The sequence below is a fragment of the Palaemon carinicauda genome, chromosome 30, assembly GCF_036898095.1.
Source record: "Palaemon carinicauda isolate YSFRI2023 chromosome 30, ASM3689809v2, whole genome shotgun sequence".
Classification (NCBI taxonomy): Eukaryota; Metazoa; Arthropoda; class Malacostraca; order Decapoda; family Palaemonidae; genus Palaemon; species Palaemon carinicauda.
In genome coordinates this window covers 60,701,479-60,722,873 of record NC_090754.1, presented here as the reverse complement: position 1 = coordinate 60,722,873, position 21,395 = coordinate 60,701,479, and the positions used below count along the sequence as shown (strand labels likewise).

General features: G+C 46.9%; 1 protein-coding gene across 2 annotated transcripts in view; it reads left to right on the top strand.

Annotated features, from left to right (window-relative positions):
* The window catches only part of PolE2 (DNA polymerase epsilon subunit 2), a 149,581-nt gene that overhangs the window by 13,377 nt on the left and 114,809 nt on the right, over nt 1–21,395 (top strand). For both annotated transcript variants that reach the window (XM_068353918.1, XM_068353917.1), the window contains exon 2: nt 12,859–13,006. In XM_068353918.1, coding sequence (XP_068210019.1) covers nt 12,859–13,006 — 148 coding nt within the window. The remainder of the gene's footprint in view (nt 1–12,858; nt 13,007–21,395) is intronic.

Genomic DNA, 21,395 nt, shown 5'->3' with positions numbered 1-21,395 from the left:
AGGGGTACAAAATTCCATTTGTACGCAAACCTCCTCTAGCGACTTCCCCCATCGACCTCTCTCCCAGGTACCGAGAGGAGTCAAAGAGACAAGCCCTGAAACTAGAAGTGTCTCTTTTGCTAGAGAAGGGAGCGGTGGTGAAAGTCTCGGACCTTCAATCACCGGGGTTTTACAACCGTCTCTTCCTAGTACCGAAGAAGACAGGAGGTTGGAGACCGGTGCTAGACGTCAGTGCACTCAACGTCTTTGTTACGAAGACAAAGTTCACCATGGAGACCACGAAATCAGTCTTAGCAGCGGTCAGAAAGAGAGACTGGATGGTCTCTCTCGACCTAAGAGACGCATACTTCCACATCCCCATACACCCAGATTCCCAACCTTTTCTGAGGTTTGTTTTCAACAATGTGGTATACCAGTTTCGGGCCCTGTGCTTTGGCCTAAGTCCTGCTCCTCTCGTGTTTACGAGGCTTATGAGGAATGTAGCAAAATTCCTCCATTTATCGGGAATCCGAGCCTCCCTATACTTGGACGACTGGCTTCTCAGAGCCTCGTCCAGTCATCGCTGTCTGCAGGATCTTCATTGGACATTGGATCTGACCAAGGAATTGGGACTTTTGGTCAACCTGGAAAAGTCCCAGCTGATTCCATCCCAAACTATACTGTATTTAGGGATGGAGATTCGCAGTCCAGTTTTTCGGGCTTTTCCGTCTGCCCCCCGAATAGAGCAAGCCCTGCTCAAAGTCCAACTGATGTTGAAGAGAGAACGATGCTCAGTCAGGAATTGGATGAGTCTAGTAGGAACTCTATCATCCCTGGAGCAGTTTGTCTCGCTAGGAAGGCTACACCTTCGACCTCTCCAGTTCCATCTAGCTTTTCACTGGAAAAAGGACAAGACGTTAGAGACGGTCTCAATCCCGATCTCCGAACCAGTAAAGGCATGCCTGAATTGGTGGAACGACAATATCAGTCTGAGAGAGGGACTTTCCCTAGCAGTTCAGAACCCAAACCACGTACTATTCTCGGACGCGTCGGATTTGGGTTGGGGTGCGACCCTGGACGGTCGGGAATGCTCAGGTCTGTGGACCTCAAGTCAGAGGAGCATGCACATCAACGGCAAGGAGCTTTTGGCAGTCCACCTGGCCTTGATGAACTTCGAGAGTCTCCTTCGAAACAAGGTGGTAGAGATCAACTCCGACAATACCACAGCCTTGGCATACATTTCCAAGCAAGGAGGCACCCACTCCCTGACGCTGTACGAGATCGCAAGGGACCTGCTCATTTGGTCAAGAGATCGAGGCATCTCCCTGTTAACGAGGTTTATCCAGGGCGACTTGAACGTCTTAGCAGACTGCCTCAGTCGGAGGGGTCAGGTAATTCCTACGGAATGGACCCTCCACAAGGACGTGTGCAAGAGTCTTTGGGCGACTTGGGGTCAACCCACCATAGACCTCTTTGCAACCTCGATGACCAAGAGACTTCCAATCTATTGCTCTCCAGTCCCAGACCCAGCAGCAATACACATAGACGCATTTCTTCTAGATTGGTCTCATCTGGACCTATATGCATTCCCACCATTCAAGATTGTCAACAAGGTACTGCAGAAGTTCGCCTCTCACGAAGGGACAAGGTTGACGTTAGTTGCTCCCCTCTGGCCCGCGAGAGAATGGTTCACCGAGGTACTGTACTTCGATTGCTGGTAGACTTTCCAAGAAGTCTTCCTCTAAGAGTAGATCTGTTACGTCAGCCCCACGTAAAGAATGTACACCAAAGCCTCCCCGCTCTTCGTCTGACTGCCTTCAGACTATCGAAAGACTCTCTAGAGCTCGAGGCTTTTCGAAGGAGGCAGCCAGTGCGATTGCAAGAGCGAGGAGAGCTTCTACCATTAGAGTATACCAGTCGAAGTGGGAAGTCTTCCGAGACTGGTGCAAGTCAGCATCTGTATCCTCGTCCAGTACCTCTGTAGCCCAAATCGCTGATTTTCTCTTACACCTGAGAAAAGTTCGCTCCCTTTCAGCTACCACGATCAAGGGCTACAGGAGCATGTTGGCTTCGGTCTTCGGCATAGAGGCTTAGATCTTTCCAACAATAAAGATCTACAAGATCTCCTTAAGTCTTTTGAAACCTCTAAGGAACGTCGTTTGGCTACTCCTGGATGGAACTTAGACGTGGTCCTAAGGTTCCTCATGTCAGACAGGTTTGAGCCATTACATTCAGCCTCCCTGAAGGATCTCACTCTTAAGACTCTTTTCCTGGTGTGCTTGGCCTCGGCTAAAAGAGTCAGTGAACTTCATGCCTTCAGCAAGAACATCGGCTTCTCTACAGAAAAAGCCACTTGTTCTCTTCAACTTGGTTTCCTGGCCAAAAATGAACTGCCTTCTCGTCCTTGGCCTAAATCTTTTGATATTCCTTGCTTATCAGAGATCGTAGGCAACGAACTGGAAAGAGTGTTATGTCCCGTTAGAGCTCTTAAGTTCTATTTAGCTCGTACTAAGCCATTACGAGGTAAATCTGAAGCGTTATGGTGTTCGGTTAAGAAACCATCCTCACCTATGTCAAAGAATGCTTTGTCATATTTTATCAGATTTTTAATATGAGAAGCTCATTCCCACTTGAGTGAGGAAGACCAATCTTTGCTTAAGGTTAAGAAGCACGAAATTAGAGCTATAGCAACCTCCGTGGCCTTCAAGCAAAATAGATCTCTGCAAAGTATCATGGACGCGACTTTTTGGAGAAGCAAGTCAGTGTTCGCGTCATTTTACTTGAAAGATGTCCAGACTCTTTACGAGGACTGCTACACACTGGGTCCATTCGTAGCAGCGAGTGCAGTAGTGGGTGAGGGTTCTACCACTACACTTCCCTAATTCCAATATCCTTTTTAATCTGTCTCTTGAAATGTTTTTAATATTGTTTTTTATGGGTTGTACGGAAGGCTAAGAAGCCTTTCGCATCCTGGTTGATTTGGCGGGTGGTCAAAGTCATTTTTTGAGAGCGCCCAGATTAGGGGTTTGATGAGGTCCTGTTAGTATGGGTTGCAACCCTTCATACTTCAGGTCCTGGGAGTCTTTCAGCATCCTAAGAGGATCGCTGGGCTTCGTGAGGAAGGCAGAGTAATCGTCTAAGTCAACTTCCTTACCAGGTAGCCTACCTATATATTTTGGTTTTGTTATATTGATAACTGTCAAAAACTCTTAGCATATACGCTGTAAACTTAATTAACTCTGGTCTCTACCCACCGCCTCGGGTGTGAATCAGCTATTATATATTCACCGGCTAAGTTAAATATTTAAAAATGATATTTTAATTGTAAAATAAATTTTTGAATATACTTACCCAGTGAATATATAAATTAAAGGCCCTCCCTTCCTCCCCAATAGAGACGCAGCGGGACGAGAAGAATTGAAGGGTTTGTTTACATGCAAGAGTGGTATCTGGCCGATAGTTGGCGCTGGTGGGCACACCCGCAACCTTCATAGCGATCGCTCGCGAGTTTTTGAGTGTGTTTTCTGTCGAGCCGCTGAGCAGCAGCTATTATATATTCACCGGGTAAGTATATTCAAAAATTTATTTTATAATTAAAATATCATATTTCACATCTTTTACTCTCTATCGTACTACATCCACGCACATTCAAACACCCCAAAACTAGAGTGTGGGGAGCAGTCACTCTCCCCCCAGCTCCATCTCTTTGTCGATGTCTCACAGGATGTAGATACAGGAGAGGGGGTTCCCAGCCCCCTCGTCCCGCCCCGAAAGTAATACCCCCATGTAAATAGCTAAGGTTTGTATGGTTAGGAAAAATACAAATTATCTCCGAATTTGTCATATTTTTTTCTTGGCTGTTTAAATGGAGGTTGTTGACGTGCCTTTGTTTTTCTGGAAACCTAGTAAGAAATGTGGTAGGCTTATGTCTAAACCTGCTGTTGAAATAATTGTGTGTTTTTTGCCGAGGGCATAACTGTTCATAGTCATTCCGTTATGATGAGTTCGCATAGAAAAAGGTGAAGAGTAATTCTTTGGTAACAGCGTTTGCGACTCTAAACTGGTGCTGAAGACGCTCCTCCTTTTCTTTTGGTGCTGCTTTTCTTGTTGTCTCTCTTTTATTCCTCTAGGAATGAGTTGTCTGGAGGAGACCTCTTCTCATTCTAGTGGCGTTCCTCTAGGAAAGTGTAAGTATTACCTACAGAAGGTAATATGTATTCCTCCACCATTTCCTCTAGGCTTGCATGTTGCTGTTCCCACCAACCCAACGACCTGGACCTGAGGAAGTTGTGGCTCCATTGATGGAAAAGCTGATGAAGTTGTTTCTTGCTCCCAGGGCTTCTGAGGCTTTCCCCACTAAATAATCCCTTTCTCCTGCATCCCATGTGGATGTACAGGATGCTTTGGTGCAAGTTGATGTGGTTTCACCTGCTGTTTAAGGGCTCCCGTGGCCTTTTCCTCTGTAAGATCATTGTTTGTTCCCTAACTGAAATACAAACCACACTATTTAATATGGGTAATTACTTTTGGCGTAGCTGAAATGACAAGCCATTAGAATTTTAACGAGGGTTTACTACCCCACCGCTAGTTAGCGGGGATTAGGGAGGGGTAGTATACTACCCCCCCTTCACACACACCTGTGCTGAGCTCACTATGCTATCGGCTCGGGTGCTACACGGACATGTTCCCTATCACCCTCGCCTACACTGACAGCCATTAATCTTTGTTTGCTTTTTCTTTTTGACAGAGTGTTTGGAAGTTGGCCTCTGCGATGCGGAAGTGTCCCGGCTTACCTGACCACCCTTGTGGGACTTATATGTCGGCGGTCGAAACAGATCCACACACCTTATGTCCTTTTTTGTAGGGGCCAACGGTGTGATAGAGATAAAGTATGTGGTGAGTGCAGGGAGTGGTCTACCTCCCAGTGGGAGAGGTTTTCCCGGCGCCAGAAGAAGAAGTCGAAACGGGATATTTCTCCTTCAAGGGCTTCCTTGAAAAGAGAAAATCCCAAGGACTCTTCTTCCGTAGCCCAAACCTCCTCCGAAGCTTCCACTCGATTGGCTTCTTCCGAGAGGCCGGCGAGTGGTAGTGTAGGCCGCATTTCTGTTGACCGATCTCGGGGTTTGGGAGAGGGAGTTGCCTCCCATAGCGAGGCAGCTCCTCCTCCTCCCCCGGGGGAGGATTTACTTGTTTCTAATGTTGCTAATGATGATTTGTTACAGCTTTGGGCTTCCTTGGGGATTCAGGGCTCGCCCTCCAAGGAAGCCCTGTTTGACATAATTAGGTTAGAGGCAGCTGTCAAACAGTCGCCGACATTAGCAGAGGTTGATCCTCTGTCTATCGTCGACGTTGTTGTGGCAGAGGCTTCTGACGAGTTATCTCAAACCTCTGCTCCTATTGCTGATGTAGCTGAAGGCTTAGCTCCCCCCTCCAAACATCCTTCGAGGGAGGAACTAAGTCTAACGGCCTCTCCTACAGGTGATTCTTCCCCCTCGGGGGAGTTCACTGACAGACTCTACCTGCTGCCCCCAGAGGGCGTATAAGGCGTAAGGCCCGCCTTCCCCTCCACCATAGAGGCCTTCCTTCACCTCACAAGGGTGTTAGGAGGCTCCTCTTCGGCTCGTCTTCACCGCAGTCCGCCGCAGAGGAACCTCGCCGCCGTTCACCTGCCCTTCCAGCTATATCCCTGGACCTGTCCGCTGATCGTTCGCAATCTCCTACTCCTGCCAGATCTGCTGACCTGCCGTCACCCTTCCTAGCTGCCGACGCGCTGTGGGCGCCCACGCATCCTGTGATCAAGCAGGCCACGGTCCCTTCGGGGCAAAAGGGACTTGCTCACATTGTGGCAAAGTCCCTTAAGCGCCAGGTATCCCCTGTGCGCCAACGTTCTCCTGCGTGCCAGTGCGCTATTGCGCGCAAGCGCTCTACAGTTGCTGGCCCGGAGACAACGCACCAGCGAGCACCTGTTCCTTAGACTTCGCGCCAGCGCTCACCTGCGCGCCATTGATCTCCTGTGCGCCAGTGCTCTCCTGCTCGCCAGTGCGCGCCACTGCGCGCCCGTATCCTGATGCGCGCCATGCACTCCCATGATCTCCTGCGCGCCCCAGATCTCCTACGCGCCAGCGCTCGTCTGTGCGGCCATGTTTTCAGATCTTGGTGCAGGAGGGAAGATACCTTCTTCCCCTGCTTGCAAGCGATCTCCTACGCGCCAGCAGACACCGACGTGCCATCAGACCCCTCCGGCTCGCCAGCATTCTCCTACGCGCCATCGCGCGCAGTCACCAACGCGCGCAACCCCCGTTCGCCCATTGTAGATGTGCGCTCTTTTACACGGCCGCACGCAAGGGAGATTTCCCCTGCGCGAGCGCCCAACACTGTCACCCTCACAGGCTCATTAGGATCCAGCGTGTCCACGCGCTCGCGTGCAATTGCCTTCACGCGCGCCAACGCTTGTTCAGCCTACTGCGCGCCCTCGGCATTCGCCAGAACGTGCCACTGTGCGCCATCGATCACTTACGCGCCCACGCACTCCATCGCCTCTGTGTGCCATCGATCACTTACGCGCCCACGCACTCCATCGCCTCTGTGCGCTTCATCTCCTGCGCACTATCACTCGCCCGCGCATCAACGCGCTTCCTTGCCTGCGCGCCATCGTTCGCCCACGCGTCATCGCTCGCCTGCGCTCCATCGTTCGCCCACGTGTCATCGCTTGCCTGCGTGCCCACGTGCACCCTCGCCATCACCCCCGCGCGCCCGTGCTCACACGCGTGCACGAACCAGATGAAATCCTATCGCACAACCACCTGCGTGATTCGCAGCGGGATTTCCAGCGCGATCCCACGCGCGAGGCTGTAGGACCGCGAGCGACCATGTCGTCTCCTTCATGTCCCCCACGTAAGCGCAGACCAGCGCGCTCGCCGGAGGGCGGAAGAACACCGGATAGGTCCAGGAACTTGCATTCTTCCCCTTCTTCTTTTCAGGAAGACCCTATTGTGGTTTCTACTAGGGATCGAACGATCCCCTTCCCTCCAGAGGGAGTCTGACAGCACAGCTGTCAGTAAGCAGCCATGGTTTGGGTCCCTGGTCAGAGCTGTCGTGCAGGCCTTTAAGTCTGCCTTCTCTGAGTTGGGCCTCAAATCAGCGGCAGTACCGACCCCCCTGAAGAGGAAGAGAGGAGTAGACGACGTGGTGACTTCCCCAAGGGTTAAGCTGGGTCCTCGGAAGTCTTTGAGGAAGCCTCCCTCCCCCCCCAGACTTTCCTTCCCCTTCGGATGAAGATTTCCCATCCTCAGGGGATACTCGTGAGGTGAGGCGTTCTCCCATCGCGTCAATGGGAGAAAACCCACCTCGCGTAGAGAAGTCTTCTCGGGTAGGGATGGAGAAGAGCCTCCCGCCATCGCTGTTGGAGTCCTGTATCCCTCCCAGGAGGGAGTCGAAGGACTCTAAGACTGTTCCTAAGTCATCCTCGAGGATGAGACCAGAGCCAGCCAAACCTGCTGAGAACATCCACGAGTCCCCCCAAGAAGAGCCTTTGGGGACAGGAGACTTTGCTGCCAGCCCTACAGGAGGAGAGCTACAGGAGTCAGAACATGCGTTCTGGCAAGTTCTGACTCTGATGAGGAATCTCAACGGGTTCTTGGATCCTGAGATTCCCCCTCGAGAGGGCAAGGACACGGTCCTGGACCAAGTCTTCAGCACTCAGAAACCCCCTAAGGCCAGTGCAGCTTTGCCTTGGTCCCAAGGGGTCAAGAGTGCCAGAGATAAGGTTGAGGGCCAGCTCTCCGAGCTTGCCTCCTCCAGCCGTTCCAGCGCCGGCAACAAACTCCTCCCGCCTCCTCGTGTCCATCAGAGGAGGTACTTTGAGATCTTGGAGGAATCTTGTTTAGCTCTTCCGTTACACCACTCTGTGGAAGAGCTTACCAGGGGAGTCCCTCTAGAGAGACTCACCAACCGGCAAGTGTCTTTCTCGGCCTCGGAGATCCTGAGTAAGGAGAAGGTAGCGAAGTGTGCCATGCAGGCAACTTCGTGGCTGGATATCTAGCTAGGATCTCTCGGCATCCTGTTACGATCCAAGGACCTGTCCAAGGGGAGTACCAGGAAGGCCTTGGAGACCTTCCTTCTATCAGGCACGCGCACCATCAAGTTTCTAGCCCACCAAGTCTCGAACTTGTGGGCTAATTCCATCTTGAAGCGTAGTGATGCGGTGTCTAAGAGATTTCACGCGAATGTCCCCAGCACCGAGGTCAGCAGGCTCAGACATTCCTCCATCTTGGGGAGGAATTTGTTTGAGCCTAAAAACAGTGAACAGGCAGCTGAGAGGTGGAGGAAGTCCAACCAGGACTCTCTCCTACATAGGGCTCTTACATCAAAGCCCTATAAACCTCCAGCACCTCAACAACCTCACCCATCCAAGACAACGAAACCGGCAGTGGCAGCAAAAACAACGGTGTCGAAGCCCGCTCCAGGGGAGGGAAAAATCCTAGAGGGAGTGGCCGAGGCCGCAAACGCCAGGATTGGCAGTTCCCCCGCATGTCCACCAGTGGGGGGATGCCTACAAAGTTGTGCGATCAGGTGGCAGCAACTCGGGGCCGATGCCTGGACGATTTCTGTAATCAGTCATGGATATCGCGTCTCGTTCACAACATCTCTACCTCCCCTAACAGCGGATCCAGTGTCGTTGAGCTCCCTTGCCATGGGATCGGCAAGGGGGCAAGCCCTTCGGACAGAAGTCGATACCATGTTGAAGAAGGGCGCTCTCCAGGAGGTCGTCGACGGGTCCCCCGGCTTCTTCAGTCTACTCTTTCTAGTAAGGAAGGCGTCTGGAGGCTGGAGACCAGTCATCGACCTCTCAGCCCTGAACAGGTTTGTCAAGCAGACCCCGTTCAGTATGGAGATGGCAGACACGGTCAGACTTGCAGTGAGACCGCAAGACTTCATGTGTACACTGGACCTGAAGGACGCGTACTTCCAGATCCCAGTCCATCCGTCTTCAAGGAAGTACTTAAGATTCAGCCTTGACAACAAGATCTACCAGTTCAAGGTCCTGTGTTTCGGTCTCTTCACAGCACCCCAGGTTTTCACCAAAGTGTTCACCCTGATATAATCGTGGGCACACAGGATCGGCATCCGTCTCCTCCGTTATCTGGACGGCTGGCTGATCCTAGCAGACTTGGAGTCGACCCTTCTTCGACACCGAGACAAACTTCTGGGACTTTGCCAAGATCTGGGGATCATGGTAAATCTCGAGAAGTCTTCTCTGCTTCCTACACAAAGACTGGTATATTTAGGCATGATCTTAGACACCAATCTCCACAAAGCCTTCCCATCAGACGACAGGATAGCAAGGCTGAGGAGGGTCGCAAGTCCTTTCCTCAGACGAGACGAACTCCCAGCCCAATCGTGGTTACGTCTCCTCGGTCACCTCTCATTCTTGGCCTGTCTAGTTCCCAATGGTCGCCTCAGAATGAGATCTCTGCAATGGCGTCTCAAGTCTCGGTGGAATCAAGGACACGATTCCCCGGACGTCATGGTCCCTATGGGGCCTGCGGAACGGAAGGACCTTCAGTGGTGGGTGACAGACGAGAACCTACGAAAGGGAGTGGATCCTCTCGTCCTCCCCCCGGATTTGATACTGTTCTCGAACGCCTCAAAGAAAGGGTGGGGGGTACACGTTCTGAACCACGGGACCTCAGGCCTGTGGTCAGAATCAGAAAAGTGCCTCCATATAAACCTGCTAGAAATGAAGGCCATATTCCTGGCCCTTTAACAGTTCCAGCAATACCTGGCGGGTCACTCTGTGGTGGTGATGAGCGACAACACCACAGTAGTGGCTTACATCAACAAGTAGGGAGGCACCTTTTCGGAGCAGCTATCCCATCTTGCAGTAGAGATAGTTAGATGAACCGAAGTCCACTCGATTCCACTATCGGCTCGCATCATTCTAGGCAAGAGGAATGTGCTCGCCAACAGTCTGAGCAGAGCGTCTCAGATAGTGAGTACCGAGTGGTCTTTGGATCATCTAGTAGCCAACAAAGTCCTGACTTTGTGGGGTTCGCCGACTGTGGATCTGTTCGCTACAGCGTTGAACTTCAAGCTGCCGCTGTACTGCTCCCCAATCCCGGACCCCAAGGCACTCTGGCAAGATGCCTTCCAACAACGGTGGGACAACATCGACGTTTACGCTTTTCCCCTGTTCTGTCCGATGACAAGGGTACTCAACAAGACCAGAACATCGGTCAATCTTTCAATGACCCTCATAGCTCCGCTATGGCATCACGCGGAATGGTTTTCAGACCTTCTGCAACTCCTGACGGAGTTCCCGAGAGAACTCCCTCCATGACGCGAGCTACTCAAACAACCACACGCCAATATCTTTCACAAGGCCATATCTTCACTTAGGCTTCACGCCTGGAGACTACCCAGCATCTCCTTGCAGAGAGAGGATTTTCGCAACAAGTTGTGGAAAGGATGTCTGGACACCTGCGAAGGTCATCCGCAGGGATCTACCAGGCAAAGTGGAGAGTTTTCTGTGGTTGGTGTCGTGGAAGGGGTATCTCTCCACTCGATGCCACTATTCCAGCAATAGCGGAGTTCTTCGTGTATTTGCGAGAAGAAATGCGCCTTTCAGTCTCGGCAGTGAAAGGCTATCGCTCAGCCTTAAGTCTTGCCTTTAGGCTCAAAGGAGTGGACATTTCTTCTTCGCTGGAATTTTCCTTACTCATACGAAGTTATGAACTTACATGCCTGCAGTCGGAAGTGAGATTTCCTCCATGGAACAGGGTTCGAGTTCTCAGGTCTCTGAAGAAACCTCCCTTCGAACCATTACGCCAGACTTCAGATCGCCACCTGACTTGGAAGACGGTGTTCCTACTTGCGTTGGCTTCGGCCAAACGAGTTGGGGAACTGCATGGTGTCTCATATGACATCGCCCATTCAAGGGGATGGGGGGAGGTAACGTTCAGATTTGTCAATGAGGTTGTTGCTAAGACCCAGAATCCGGGAGTGCCAGACCCTCGGTTTGACTCTTTCCGGATTTCGAGTCTTCGTTCCGTAACAGATGACCCAGACCATCTCCTACTGTGCCCAGTAAGGAGTCTGAGGCTCTATCTTAAGAGAACAGCTGCAATTCGTCCTCAAGTGCAAGCATTGTTTGTAAGCACTGGGAGGACAAAGAGGAGGGTCACCAAGAATACCATCTCAGCTTGGATTTGTAGGGTAATCCATCATTCCCTGAATCCTGACCCTCCTCCGTCACGTCGCCCTAAAGCACATGATGTCAGGGGCATAGCTATGTCCCTGGCCTTCAAAAAGAACTACAAAGTGACGCAGGTTCTTCAAGCAGGGGTGTGGAAGCGTCAGACGACCTTCACAGCCCACTAAAGCAAGACGTGACCCACAGGAGGCTCGATGTTCTCCATCGGCCCAGTGGTGGCTGCACAACAGCTGGTTTAAACCTCAGGCTCCTTAATGGACATGTAGCAGAGGGTTGAGGGCATTGTTACCCGGTTGTAGTCTGCATGAATGAAAAGGTATGTCTGGCCCTTATTCTTTTCTTCATCCTCCCCTCTCTTGGGGAAAGCAGCATCCTGGGTTCTCTGCACAGCTGACCTCAAACCACTGCAGGTAAACCATGCTTCCTTGTGTTCCTAGTATTAAGCTAATAGTGTCACGTCCCCATACCCTGACAAGGTGGTATTGGAAGAGTCCTAGCCTCATGTTTCCATCTAAAGAATTTCAGGTCAACCTCCTAGGATGAGTCACAATTCATTCCTCCACACACAGCTTATGTAGGCCGCAGCCCTTGCAGAGCAAGGTGCTAGCGAGGTGTAGGGACTCCTTATCGTTGAGTGTCGACACACTCAGATACTGAGTCCCCGGGCAAAAAGCCAAAAGCCAGTGATGGCTGGGACTTACCACCCTACCTAAGGGTTGAATTACCCATATTAAATAGCGTGGTTTGTATTTCAGTTACGGAACAAATGACAAATTCGTAGGTAATTTGTATTTTTCCTAACTATACAAACCTTAGCTATTTAATCAAAAATGCCTGCCAGCCCTGTCCCTTGTGAAGTCCTACCTGTAAGCAAAGTGACTCAGCACAGGTGTGTGTGAGGGGGGGATAGTATACTACTACTAACCCCCCCCTCCCTCATATTAAATAGCTAAGGTTTGTATAGTTAGGTAAAATACAAATTATATACGAATTTGTCATTTTCGGCCCTCAAGACCCCACCCCGAAGAAGTTTGTCTAGAACATGCTTGTGTGCTTCTTTTCCTCTTCTAGTTCTTCCTTTTTTATCTCGTCTCAGTTGATCTTTCAGACGCTGCTACTCCTTTCCAAAAGAATGATTAGAAAAATTCATACTAAGAATTACATGTAGATGAATTCACAGGAATCGCATGAAACTCCGACCTTTCTCTCATTGGTTCTGTGCTCTCTAAGAACCTCAGGATGCCTGAAAACTTTAAATCAATCAATCAATCAATCTCTAAGAACCAACACAAAACAAGAAGTTGTCTCGGTAAGCTGTACAGGGCTTTCGCTCTTGTTGCTCTTCTTTCTCCTGGATGATCGAGGTACTCTGTCTCTTTTCCTGTATTTGTGAAGGTACATAAAATGTAAAAACCAGAATTGGGGTAAAAATTTTGGGAAGATTCTAGAAAATGGTATGATCGCAACTGTGGATGAGTGGGTACTGTACTAAAGTGTGACTTGGGAAATTCTTATAGGTATTTGGATATTTAGTAAGTTATATACAGTATCTGTAAATTTATTGTCTTGCACAGTATCCTGTAATGCAAGGTAGAATTTATGCTTGATGTCCAGTATTGATTTTTTTCATACATTAGCTCTACTAAACTGTATATATCCTTTTTCAGTGATGGAGCCAAGTATCTTTGTGAACTTCTTGAACCACTTCCCAAAGATGATCATGAGGAATGGATTGAAAAAGTTATTGAGGCAGTTCAGAAACTGCCTATCAGCAGCACACTAATTTCAAAGGATTTCATCTATAAAGCTGCTCAGGTAGAGTATATTTCTGTTAGATTTTATAGCAGTTTAATGTGGGACAGCAAGTACATTTATAACTACTGCACTGTACATATTTGTTCCTACATGTATACAAACTTTTTGTCCTTTAAGCGGGGTTTACATGATCGAACGGTTCATCTACAACCGAATACCCCGTTCACATGTTCGAACATCACTTCAAACACTTTGTTGAACCGCGTTCAACGAACTATTCAACCGCGTAAACCCGCCACTAAATAGGGGTATTTTTTTTATGTAGTTACTAGTTGGAGGTTGGAGAAGCCACCACTCTGCCCTTGTGTATCTTTGGAGAAAAGTACTAATGTGTTTATTTCTGATCTTCTGACTGTTGGATCTTTTCTTATTTTGCTTATGATGATTGTTTGTTCTTACACGAATTCATCATTATTATAATTGTTGAATATCTGATTCACATTCAGAAAATTAGAAAGACCTGTAAGTTAATAAGCAAGTTTACAAAGAATTGAATGCATATAGTATTGAATATAAAAAAGATAGCAAAAATTAATAAAAAAAGAATATGGTTAGAAATGCTAATCAATGATGAAGGCTTTCTTTATTTTTATATCTATCTCAGAATCTATTGGAGAAACAAGCAATTAAAGCATCTTCAGTCATGCTTAGCCTGTAAAGGTGCGATGCCATCAGTGCACCTCACAAAGTGTGTCGTAGGTATTGCAGTATCTCTTCGGTCCCTGTCTGCATCCACTTTTCTGCCCTCTTCTTTGCTGCTGTTCCCACTTTCTTCTATCTAGGTGTACAACCTTCTGTACTTTTCATTTTTTTGGTGTGTTAATACCAGGGTTTTCATTTCGACACTAAAAGAAAATAGACTGTAGACCGTTTACTATAACAAAAATTTACCATAGACTGTATACTATAAAAGAAAACTTACCACAGACTGTATACTATATCGGAAAATTGTCTGTAGACTAAAGGGGCTCCCCTGCCCAAGTTTAAAGGTTGCTCGTGAATGGCAGAGGCAAGGAACAGTTACAATGCCCTAGAGACTGACCATATACAGCACCCATGGTCCCTCTCCACCCAAGCTTGGACCAGGGAGGGGCACACAGTGGCTGCTGATGACTCAGCAGGTAGACCTATAGGCTCCCCCAAGCCCCACCATCCTTAGTTCCCAAGGATGATGAGGTTGCAAAAACTACAAGAAACTCTAACTCGAGCCGGTCTCAAACCCCAGTCCAGGAGATTGCGAGGCAAGGATGTTAGCAATAGGTTACCACAAGCAGTAGGGTCCAAATTCTATAAATCATATCAGATCAGGAGTTTTTTAGATTTCTACAATCCTGAAGATATTTTTCTTTAAATCCTTTTAAAGGAAGGGCGCTGGAGAGGTAGAAGGTGTCATTGGGAAGTATGGCGTACCAGGTGAAAATGAGAGTGGTGAGAGACTGGTAGATATGTGTGTTGAACAAGAGATGGTAATAAGCGCTAGCTTTTTTAAAAAGATAAAAATAAGTATACAGGTAAGAGTGGCAAATGGAAGAGTAGTAGAAAGGGCATTAATGAATTATGTGTTGATAACTAAAAGAATGTTTGGAAGATTGAAAGACGTGCACGTGTTTAGGGGTATGGCTAACGGTATGTCTGATAATTTTTTGGTGGAAGGAAAATTAGTTCTAGCAAAAGAGTGGGGGAATAGAGTGGGTGGGTGTAAAAGGGAGCTAGTGAGGGTTGAAGAGCTAATAAAACCGGGCGTAAAAAGTAAATATCAGGAGAGGTTGAAAATGGCATATGACGAGGTGAGAGTAAGAGAAACTGGTAATTTAGAGGAGGAGTGGAAGTTAACAAAAGAAAATTTTGTTGGGATTGCAAGTGATGTATGTGGCAAGAAGGTTGTTGGAGGCAGCATGAGGAAGGGCAGTGAATGGTGGAATAAAGGAGTGAAGGTAAAAGTGGAAGAGAAAAAGAGGACTTTTGAAGAATGGCTGCAGAGTAATAGTATAGAGAAGTATGAAAAATATAGAGAGAAAAATGTGGAAGTAAAGCGCAAGGTACGTGAGGCAAAGAGGGCAGCTGACCTGAGGTGGGGTCAGGGATTGGGTCAGTCATATGAAGAGAATTAGAAGTAGTTTTGGAAAGAAGTGAAGAGAGTAAGGAAGGCTGGCGCAAGAATTGAAGAGACAGTGAAAGATGGAAATGGAAGGTTGTTAAAAGGAGAGGAGGCAAGGAAAAGGTGGGCGGAATATTTTGAAAGTTTGCTGAATGTTGAGGATAATAGGGAGGCAGATATAATTGCTGTTGCAGGTGTTGAGGTGCCAGTGATGGGAGATGAGAATGAGAGAGAGATTACAATAGAGGAAGTGAGGAGAGCACTAGATGAAACGAGAGTAGGAAAAGCATCTGATATGGATGGTGTGAAAGCTGAGATGTTGAAGGAAGGGGGTGTGACTGTACTTGAATGGTTGGTGAGATTGTTTAATGTGTGTTTTGTGTTGTCAATGGTACCAGTAGATTGGGTTTGTGCATGTATTGTACCACTATATAAGGGTAAGGGAGATGTGCATGAATGTTGTAATTCAAGAGGTATTAGTTTGTTGAGTGTAGTTGGAAAAGTGTATGGTAGAGTAATGATTAATAGGATTAAGGATAAAACAGAGAATGAAATCTTGGAAGTACAGGGTGGTTTTAGAAGAGGTAAGGGTTGTATGAATCAGATTTTTATAGTTAGGCAGATATGCGAGAAATATTTAGCAAAAGGTAAGGAGGTGTATGTTGCGTTTATGGATCTGGAAAAAGCATACAATAGAGTTGATAGGGAAGCAATGTGGAATGTGATGAGGTTATATGGAGTTGGTGGAAGGTTGTTGCAAGCAGTGACAAGTTTCTACAAAAGTAGTAAAGCATGTGTTAGAATAGGAAATGAAGTGAGTGATTGGTTTCCGGTGAGAGTGGGGCTGAGACAGGGATGTGTGATGACGCCGTGGTTGTTTAACTTGTATGTTGATGGAGTGGTGAGAGAGGTGAATGCTCGAGTGCTTGGACGAGGATTAAAACTGGTAGGCGAGAATGACCATGAATGGGAGGTAAATCCGTTGTTGTTTGTGGATGATACTGTACTGGTTGCAGACACAGAAGAGAAGCTTGACCGACTAGTGACAGAATTTGGAAGGGTGTGTGAGAGAAGGAAGTTGAGAGTTAATGTGGGTAAGAGTAAGGTTATGAGATGTACGAGAAGGGAAGGTGGTGCAAGGTTGAATGTCATGTTGAATGGAGAGTTACTTAAGGAGGTGGATCAGTTTAAGTACTTGGGGTCTGTTGTTGCAGCAAATGGTGGAGTGGAAGCAGATGTACATCAGAGAGTGAATGAAGGTTGCAAAGTGTTGGGGGCAGTTAAGGGAGTAGTAAAAAATAGAGGGTTGGGCATGAATGTAAAGAGAGTTCTATATGAGAAAGTGATTGTACCAACTGTGATGTATGGATCGGAGTTGTGGGGAATGAAAGTGATGGAGACAGAAATTGAATGTGTTTGAGATGAAGTGTCTAAGGAGTATGGCTGGTGTATCTCGAGTAGATAGGGTTAGGAACGAAGTGGTGAGGGAGAGAACGGGTGTAAGAAATGAGTTAGCGGCTAGAGTGGAAATGAATGTGTTGAGGTGATTTGGCCATGTTGAGAGAATGGAAAATGGTTGTCTGCTAAAGAAGGTGATGAATGCAAGAGTTGATGGGAGAAGTACAAGAGGAAGGCCAAGGTTTGGGTGGATGGATGGTGTAAAGAAAGCTCTGGGTGATAGGAGGATAGATGTGAGAGAGGCAAGAGAGCGTGCTAGAAATAGGAATGAATGGCGAGCGATTGTGACGCAGTTCCGGTAGGCCCTGCTGCTTCCTCCGGTGCCTTAGATGACCGCGGAGGTAGCAGCAGTAGGGGATTCAGCTTTATGAAGCTTCATCTGTGGTAGATAATGTGGGAAGTTGGGCTGTGGCACCCTAGCAGTACCAGCTGAACTCGGTTGAGTCCATGGTTGGGCTGAAGGAACGTAGAGAGTAGAGGTCCCCTTTTTGTTTTGTTTCTTTGTTGATGTCGGCTACCCCCCCAAAATTGGGGGAAGTGCCTTTGGTATATGTATGTATGTACTAATTGCATGCTTTTTTGTGGAAAAAGTGCTATTACTGTATTGTAATTCATCCTTTTGCTGCATAATGTCTTTGTTACAACACAACATCTATAAGATATGAATTATGTGTTTGAATGAGGAGTAAGGAAGTACCCTCTCTTAGATACTTAGTAGTACAATAGTGTAAAACATAACCAGGTTACTTTTGTGCAATATTGAAAATATATGGAACTAATAGATTTTTCCCCATGTGACATGTTGCTAAGAAGATGGCAGGAAATAGAGAGCTACCATGAAAAACTGTTTCATTAGAACTGCATTTTTCAATATTAAACTTAGCCGGTGATTATATAAGCTGCAGCTCTGCTGCTCGACAGAAAACTCTACGTTCAAAATCCGCCAGCGATCGCTAAGCAGGTAGGGGGTGTACATCAACAGCGCCATCTGTCGTGCAGGTACTCAGTACTCGATGTAAACACAGAACTCAATTTTCTCTCTGTCGGGCTACCGGCAAGACCTACTAATTCGCTGTTGCTAACTGGATTTGTTTTCACAACTATTTGGTGAAGTACACTATTCTAGTTTTGAGCTTTCACTATGCAGGTGTTTTATCTTCATCTCAAAACTTGAACTCGTTTTGGATAGATTTAATTATGGTGACAAAGAGAGTACTGTATGGACTTTCTTTCACTTTTAAATGGCTGACCCTTCCCTTAGACGGAAGTGTGTTTAGGTTTTTAGTAATTATCTTATCACGTTAAAGATCTATATATTTTATACCTCTCCGCCTTTATTAGGCCTCTTCGATTAACTTTCCATTCATTATAAACATATAAAAATAAATTTTAATGTTTTGTTTATATGCGACCTTTCCTGATAGTAGGCGGTCCTAACTTGGAACCGAAGTTAATCAACGTTGAGCCCTTTATATCGTAATTAGCTTTTAAAGAATTTAAAACTTTTTAATTGTAATATTTTATGAAAGAATTTCTTTGATAGTCTTCGTACTGTTTTCAAAGATGAACTAACGTTTATTTTTTTATGCTACGCAGTTGTTGACGTTCAGGACGTTCAACATGCGCTCTATCGTTACGATAGAGAGAGAGTGTATCACGGTTTCACTTTGCAGTAAGAGTAAATCGATTCTAACGTTTTGTTCATTCTTTCTTAACTTAAATGTTTTAAATTCTAATTTAAAGGAACTTTTTATTTGAAAAACCTTTCAGTTTTTTTTTCCTTTAGTCAAATAACATGTTTTTTTTTGACGAAATATAATTGGGCTCTTCTCTTAGGTGCGAAATCAAGAGAAAGAGAGAGAGAGAGATAGAGACGGAGGGAGAGAGAGGAGAGAAGACGTTCCGTTCAAGCGGGTAACGTTGTTCTCGTGTTACTCTCGTCCCTAGTCTCTGTACGGGGAGGAAGGATAAACGGATTTTGAGCGAAGCGAAAAATCTATTTTTGGGTGAGATAGCCATGGCGTCCTGATGGAAGGTTCCTTTTTGGTAGCTTCCTTGGGTATAAGACTACTAAGATATTCCCAGAGAATTTAACCACAGGTTATCACAGAATTCTAACTTCTGGAGCGAGTATCTCAAAGGTTTCCCTTTAAGACATCGTAATACAACAGGGGACGCGCATGTTTGAACGCGCCACATAGCTATCTTCACCCCGAACAGAGTTAATGCTTCGGTGTGTAAGGACTGAGAATAGCTGGGAGCCGTTCCACAGCTAATCTCACTCGTGGCTACTACTGATACTCGAGACGTAAACAAACGGACGCCATTGCTCTGATGACATCACGCCCGTCTTCATCCTGAAGCCAGTTGCTGCCCATCACCATGATACAATTGCGTAGGGTGGGAACAAAACTGGACGAAGTAGTAGGGAGGGTCCATCAGGACGCCATGGCTATCTCACCCAAAAATAGATTTTTCGCTTCGCTCAAAATCCGTTTTTTGGGCTCAAGCCATGGCGTCCTGATGGAAGAGTACCAGAGAATCAATGTATCGTGGTAGATTTTCCCCCAGTATTAAGTGCCTAGGCATTGACAAAACAGCAAAGTAATCTTAGGTAAAGAACCATAGGAACGAAGTATCCTGCCCCCCTTGGTAGGAAGTTCCCATGGGCTATGCCGACGTCAAAGTGGTATTGAAGGGCTATTCATCCTGACAGAAGAACTTGAAGAACTTAAAGATGAAGCGGAATGTTTGGTATTTGTATAGGAACATTCTGAATTAGACCAGTGGTGGTTGGGCACTGTGTATAGAGTTCATCTCTTGGTTATCAGAAGTAAGTATTCGTGTAGGAACCTTACTGAGACAGGGTGAATATAATTTAGGATTAGACATCTTAAATTCTTCATAACCATAAGAAAGGAGGAATAAATAAAACTATGACAGTATGTATTTCATAGTAAGTAGGAGCTGAAAGAGACGCATAAGTAATAAAATAGAAATTTTATTTCACAATGCAGAAATTAAATAATTTACAGCAAAAGTAAAGTTCATTTACAGTAATAATAATGTACATAGAAATAAAGGCTTGCTCTTGAATCTGAAAAGGAATTTCAGGATTAGTAGGTACTCGTTCTCGAGGAACGCAAGTCTTTAAATAACACATCATGCTCAAGGCATGCGGCACTTGTGTGACACTATGACATTTCACCTGGGATAAGAACAGTTATAAAAGCACTAAGTGTTTTTAGACATCACTATGAATCGCTCGAGGGTCAACATAGGCACCCGAAGAGTTAGAGTCCCAAGTAACTCACTGTTCTACGCAGAGTTAGGTGCAGGTTTCATAACACTACCTGCGGCTACCACAAAATGTTTGACTTCGTGCACTTGTTTCGCATAATGTTTAAAGAAAACTCGCGAGGACTTCCAGCCCGTAAAGTTTTTAAGGCTTTCAAAGTCCATGCTCTGAAAGAAGTTCAGAGAAGATGCCACTTTTCTAGGATCATGACCAGCGGGTGTACTGTTCGGATCCGCTCTGCGAATGAAGTAGGTGATTTTCGCTCTTAATTGTTTCAGTGACAGGTCGCTGCCCGATGTTTCTCCTTTGAAGAGTTGGCCTCCACCAAAGTTCGAAGTTCTGCGAAGATAGACCTTGAGACTCTCTACTGGACATAGAGAGACATCCTCCTTCAGGGGGCATATTCTCCAAGGGCCCCATCTTTTGGTGGGTAATTCGTTTTTAGCGAGAAACGTCGGATCAGGGGAGAGGGTCACTTCTCCTGAATCGGTAAACAGGATGTGTCCTTCTTCTCTTGATAATGCCACTATTTCGCTGACTCGAGCTCCCAAAGCGAGAGCAAATAAAAATATAACTTTCTGAGTCAGATCCTTGAGGGGGCATGAATCATTGTCCAAGTTGGAGGCGAAATGGAGTACCTTGTCTAGTGACCAGGAGATCGGTTTCGGAGGGGGTGCTGGACGTAGGCGAGCACATGCTTTTGGTAATTTGTTAAAGATGTCGTTGGACAGATCAATTTGGAAAGCATATAGAATTGGTCTAGCCAAGGCCGATTTGCAGGTTGAAATCGTATTGGCTGCTAATCCTTGTCCATGAAGGTGAATGAAGGACATACAGAAATCAATGGTGATTTCTTTAGGATTTTTTGCCTTGACAAAGGAGACCCATTTCCTCCAGGATGATTCATATTGCCGTCTCGTGGATTCGGTCTTGTATTCCTCTAGGAAGTCTAGACTTTTCTTCGAGATCCCAAACCTCTTCTTTGCGGCAAGGGAGAGAAAATCATGAGATGAAGGTCCTTGATTTTCGATGATGAAGCGAAGACAGTCGACTTCTGTACTTGTTGAGAGAGAACTGGGCCCGGGAGAGGGATCAGCTTGGGCTGCAGCTCCAGGACCAGGGGGTACCAGTTGCTCCGGGGCCACTTGGGAGCCACTAGGGCCGCTGTCCCTTTGAAGGTTCTCAGTTTGGAGAGGACTTTCAACAGAAGGTTGGTGGGAGGGAACAGGTATATCTTGGACCACCTGTTCCAGTCCAGTGACATGGCGTCCACCGCTTCTGCTTTGGGGTCCTCGTACGGGGCTACGTACAGAGGAAGTTGATTGTTGTCGCTCGTTGCAAAGAGATCTATCTGAAGTTCTGGGACTTGGTGAGAGATGAAGGAGAACGATCTTGCGTCTAGAGACCATTCCGACTCTATCGGGTTTGTCCGAGATAGAGCATCCGCTGTCACATTGCGGAATCCTTGTAGGTGAACTGCAGACAGGTGCCACTTCTTCTTCTCCGCCAGACGGAAGATTGGGAGAAGCACCTGA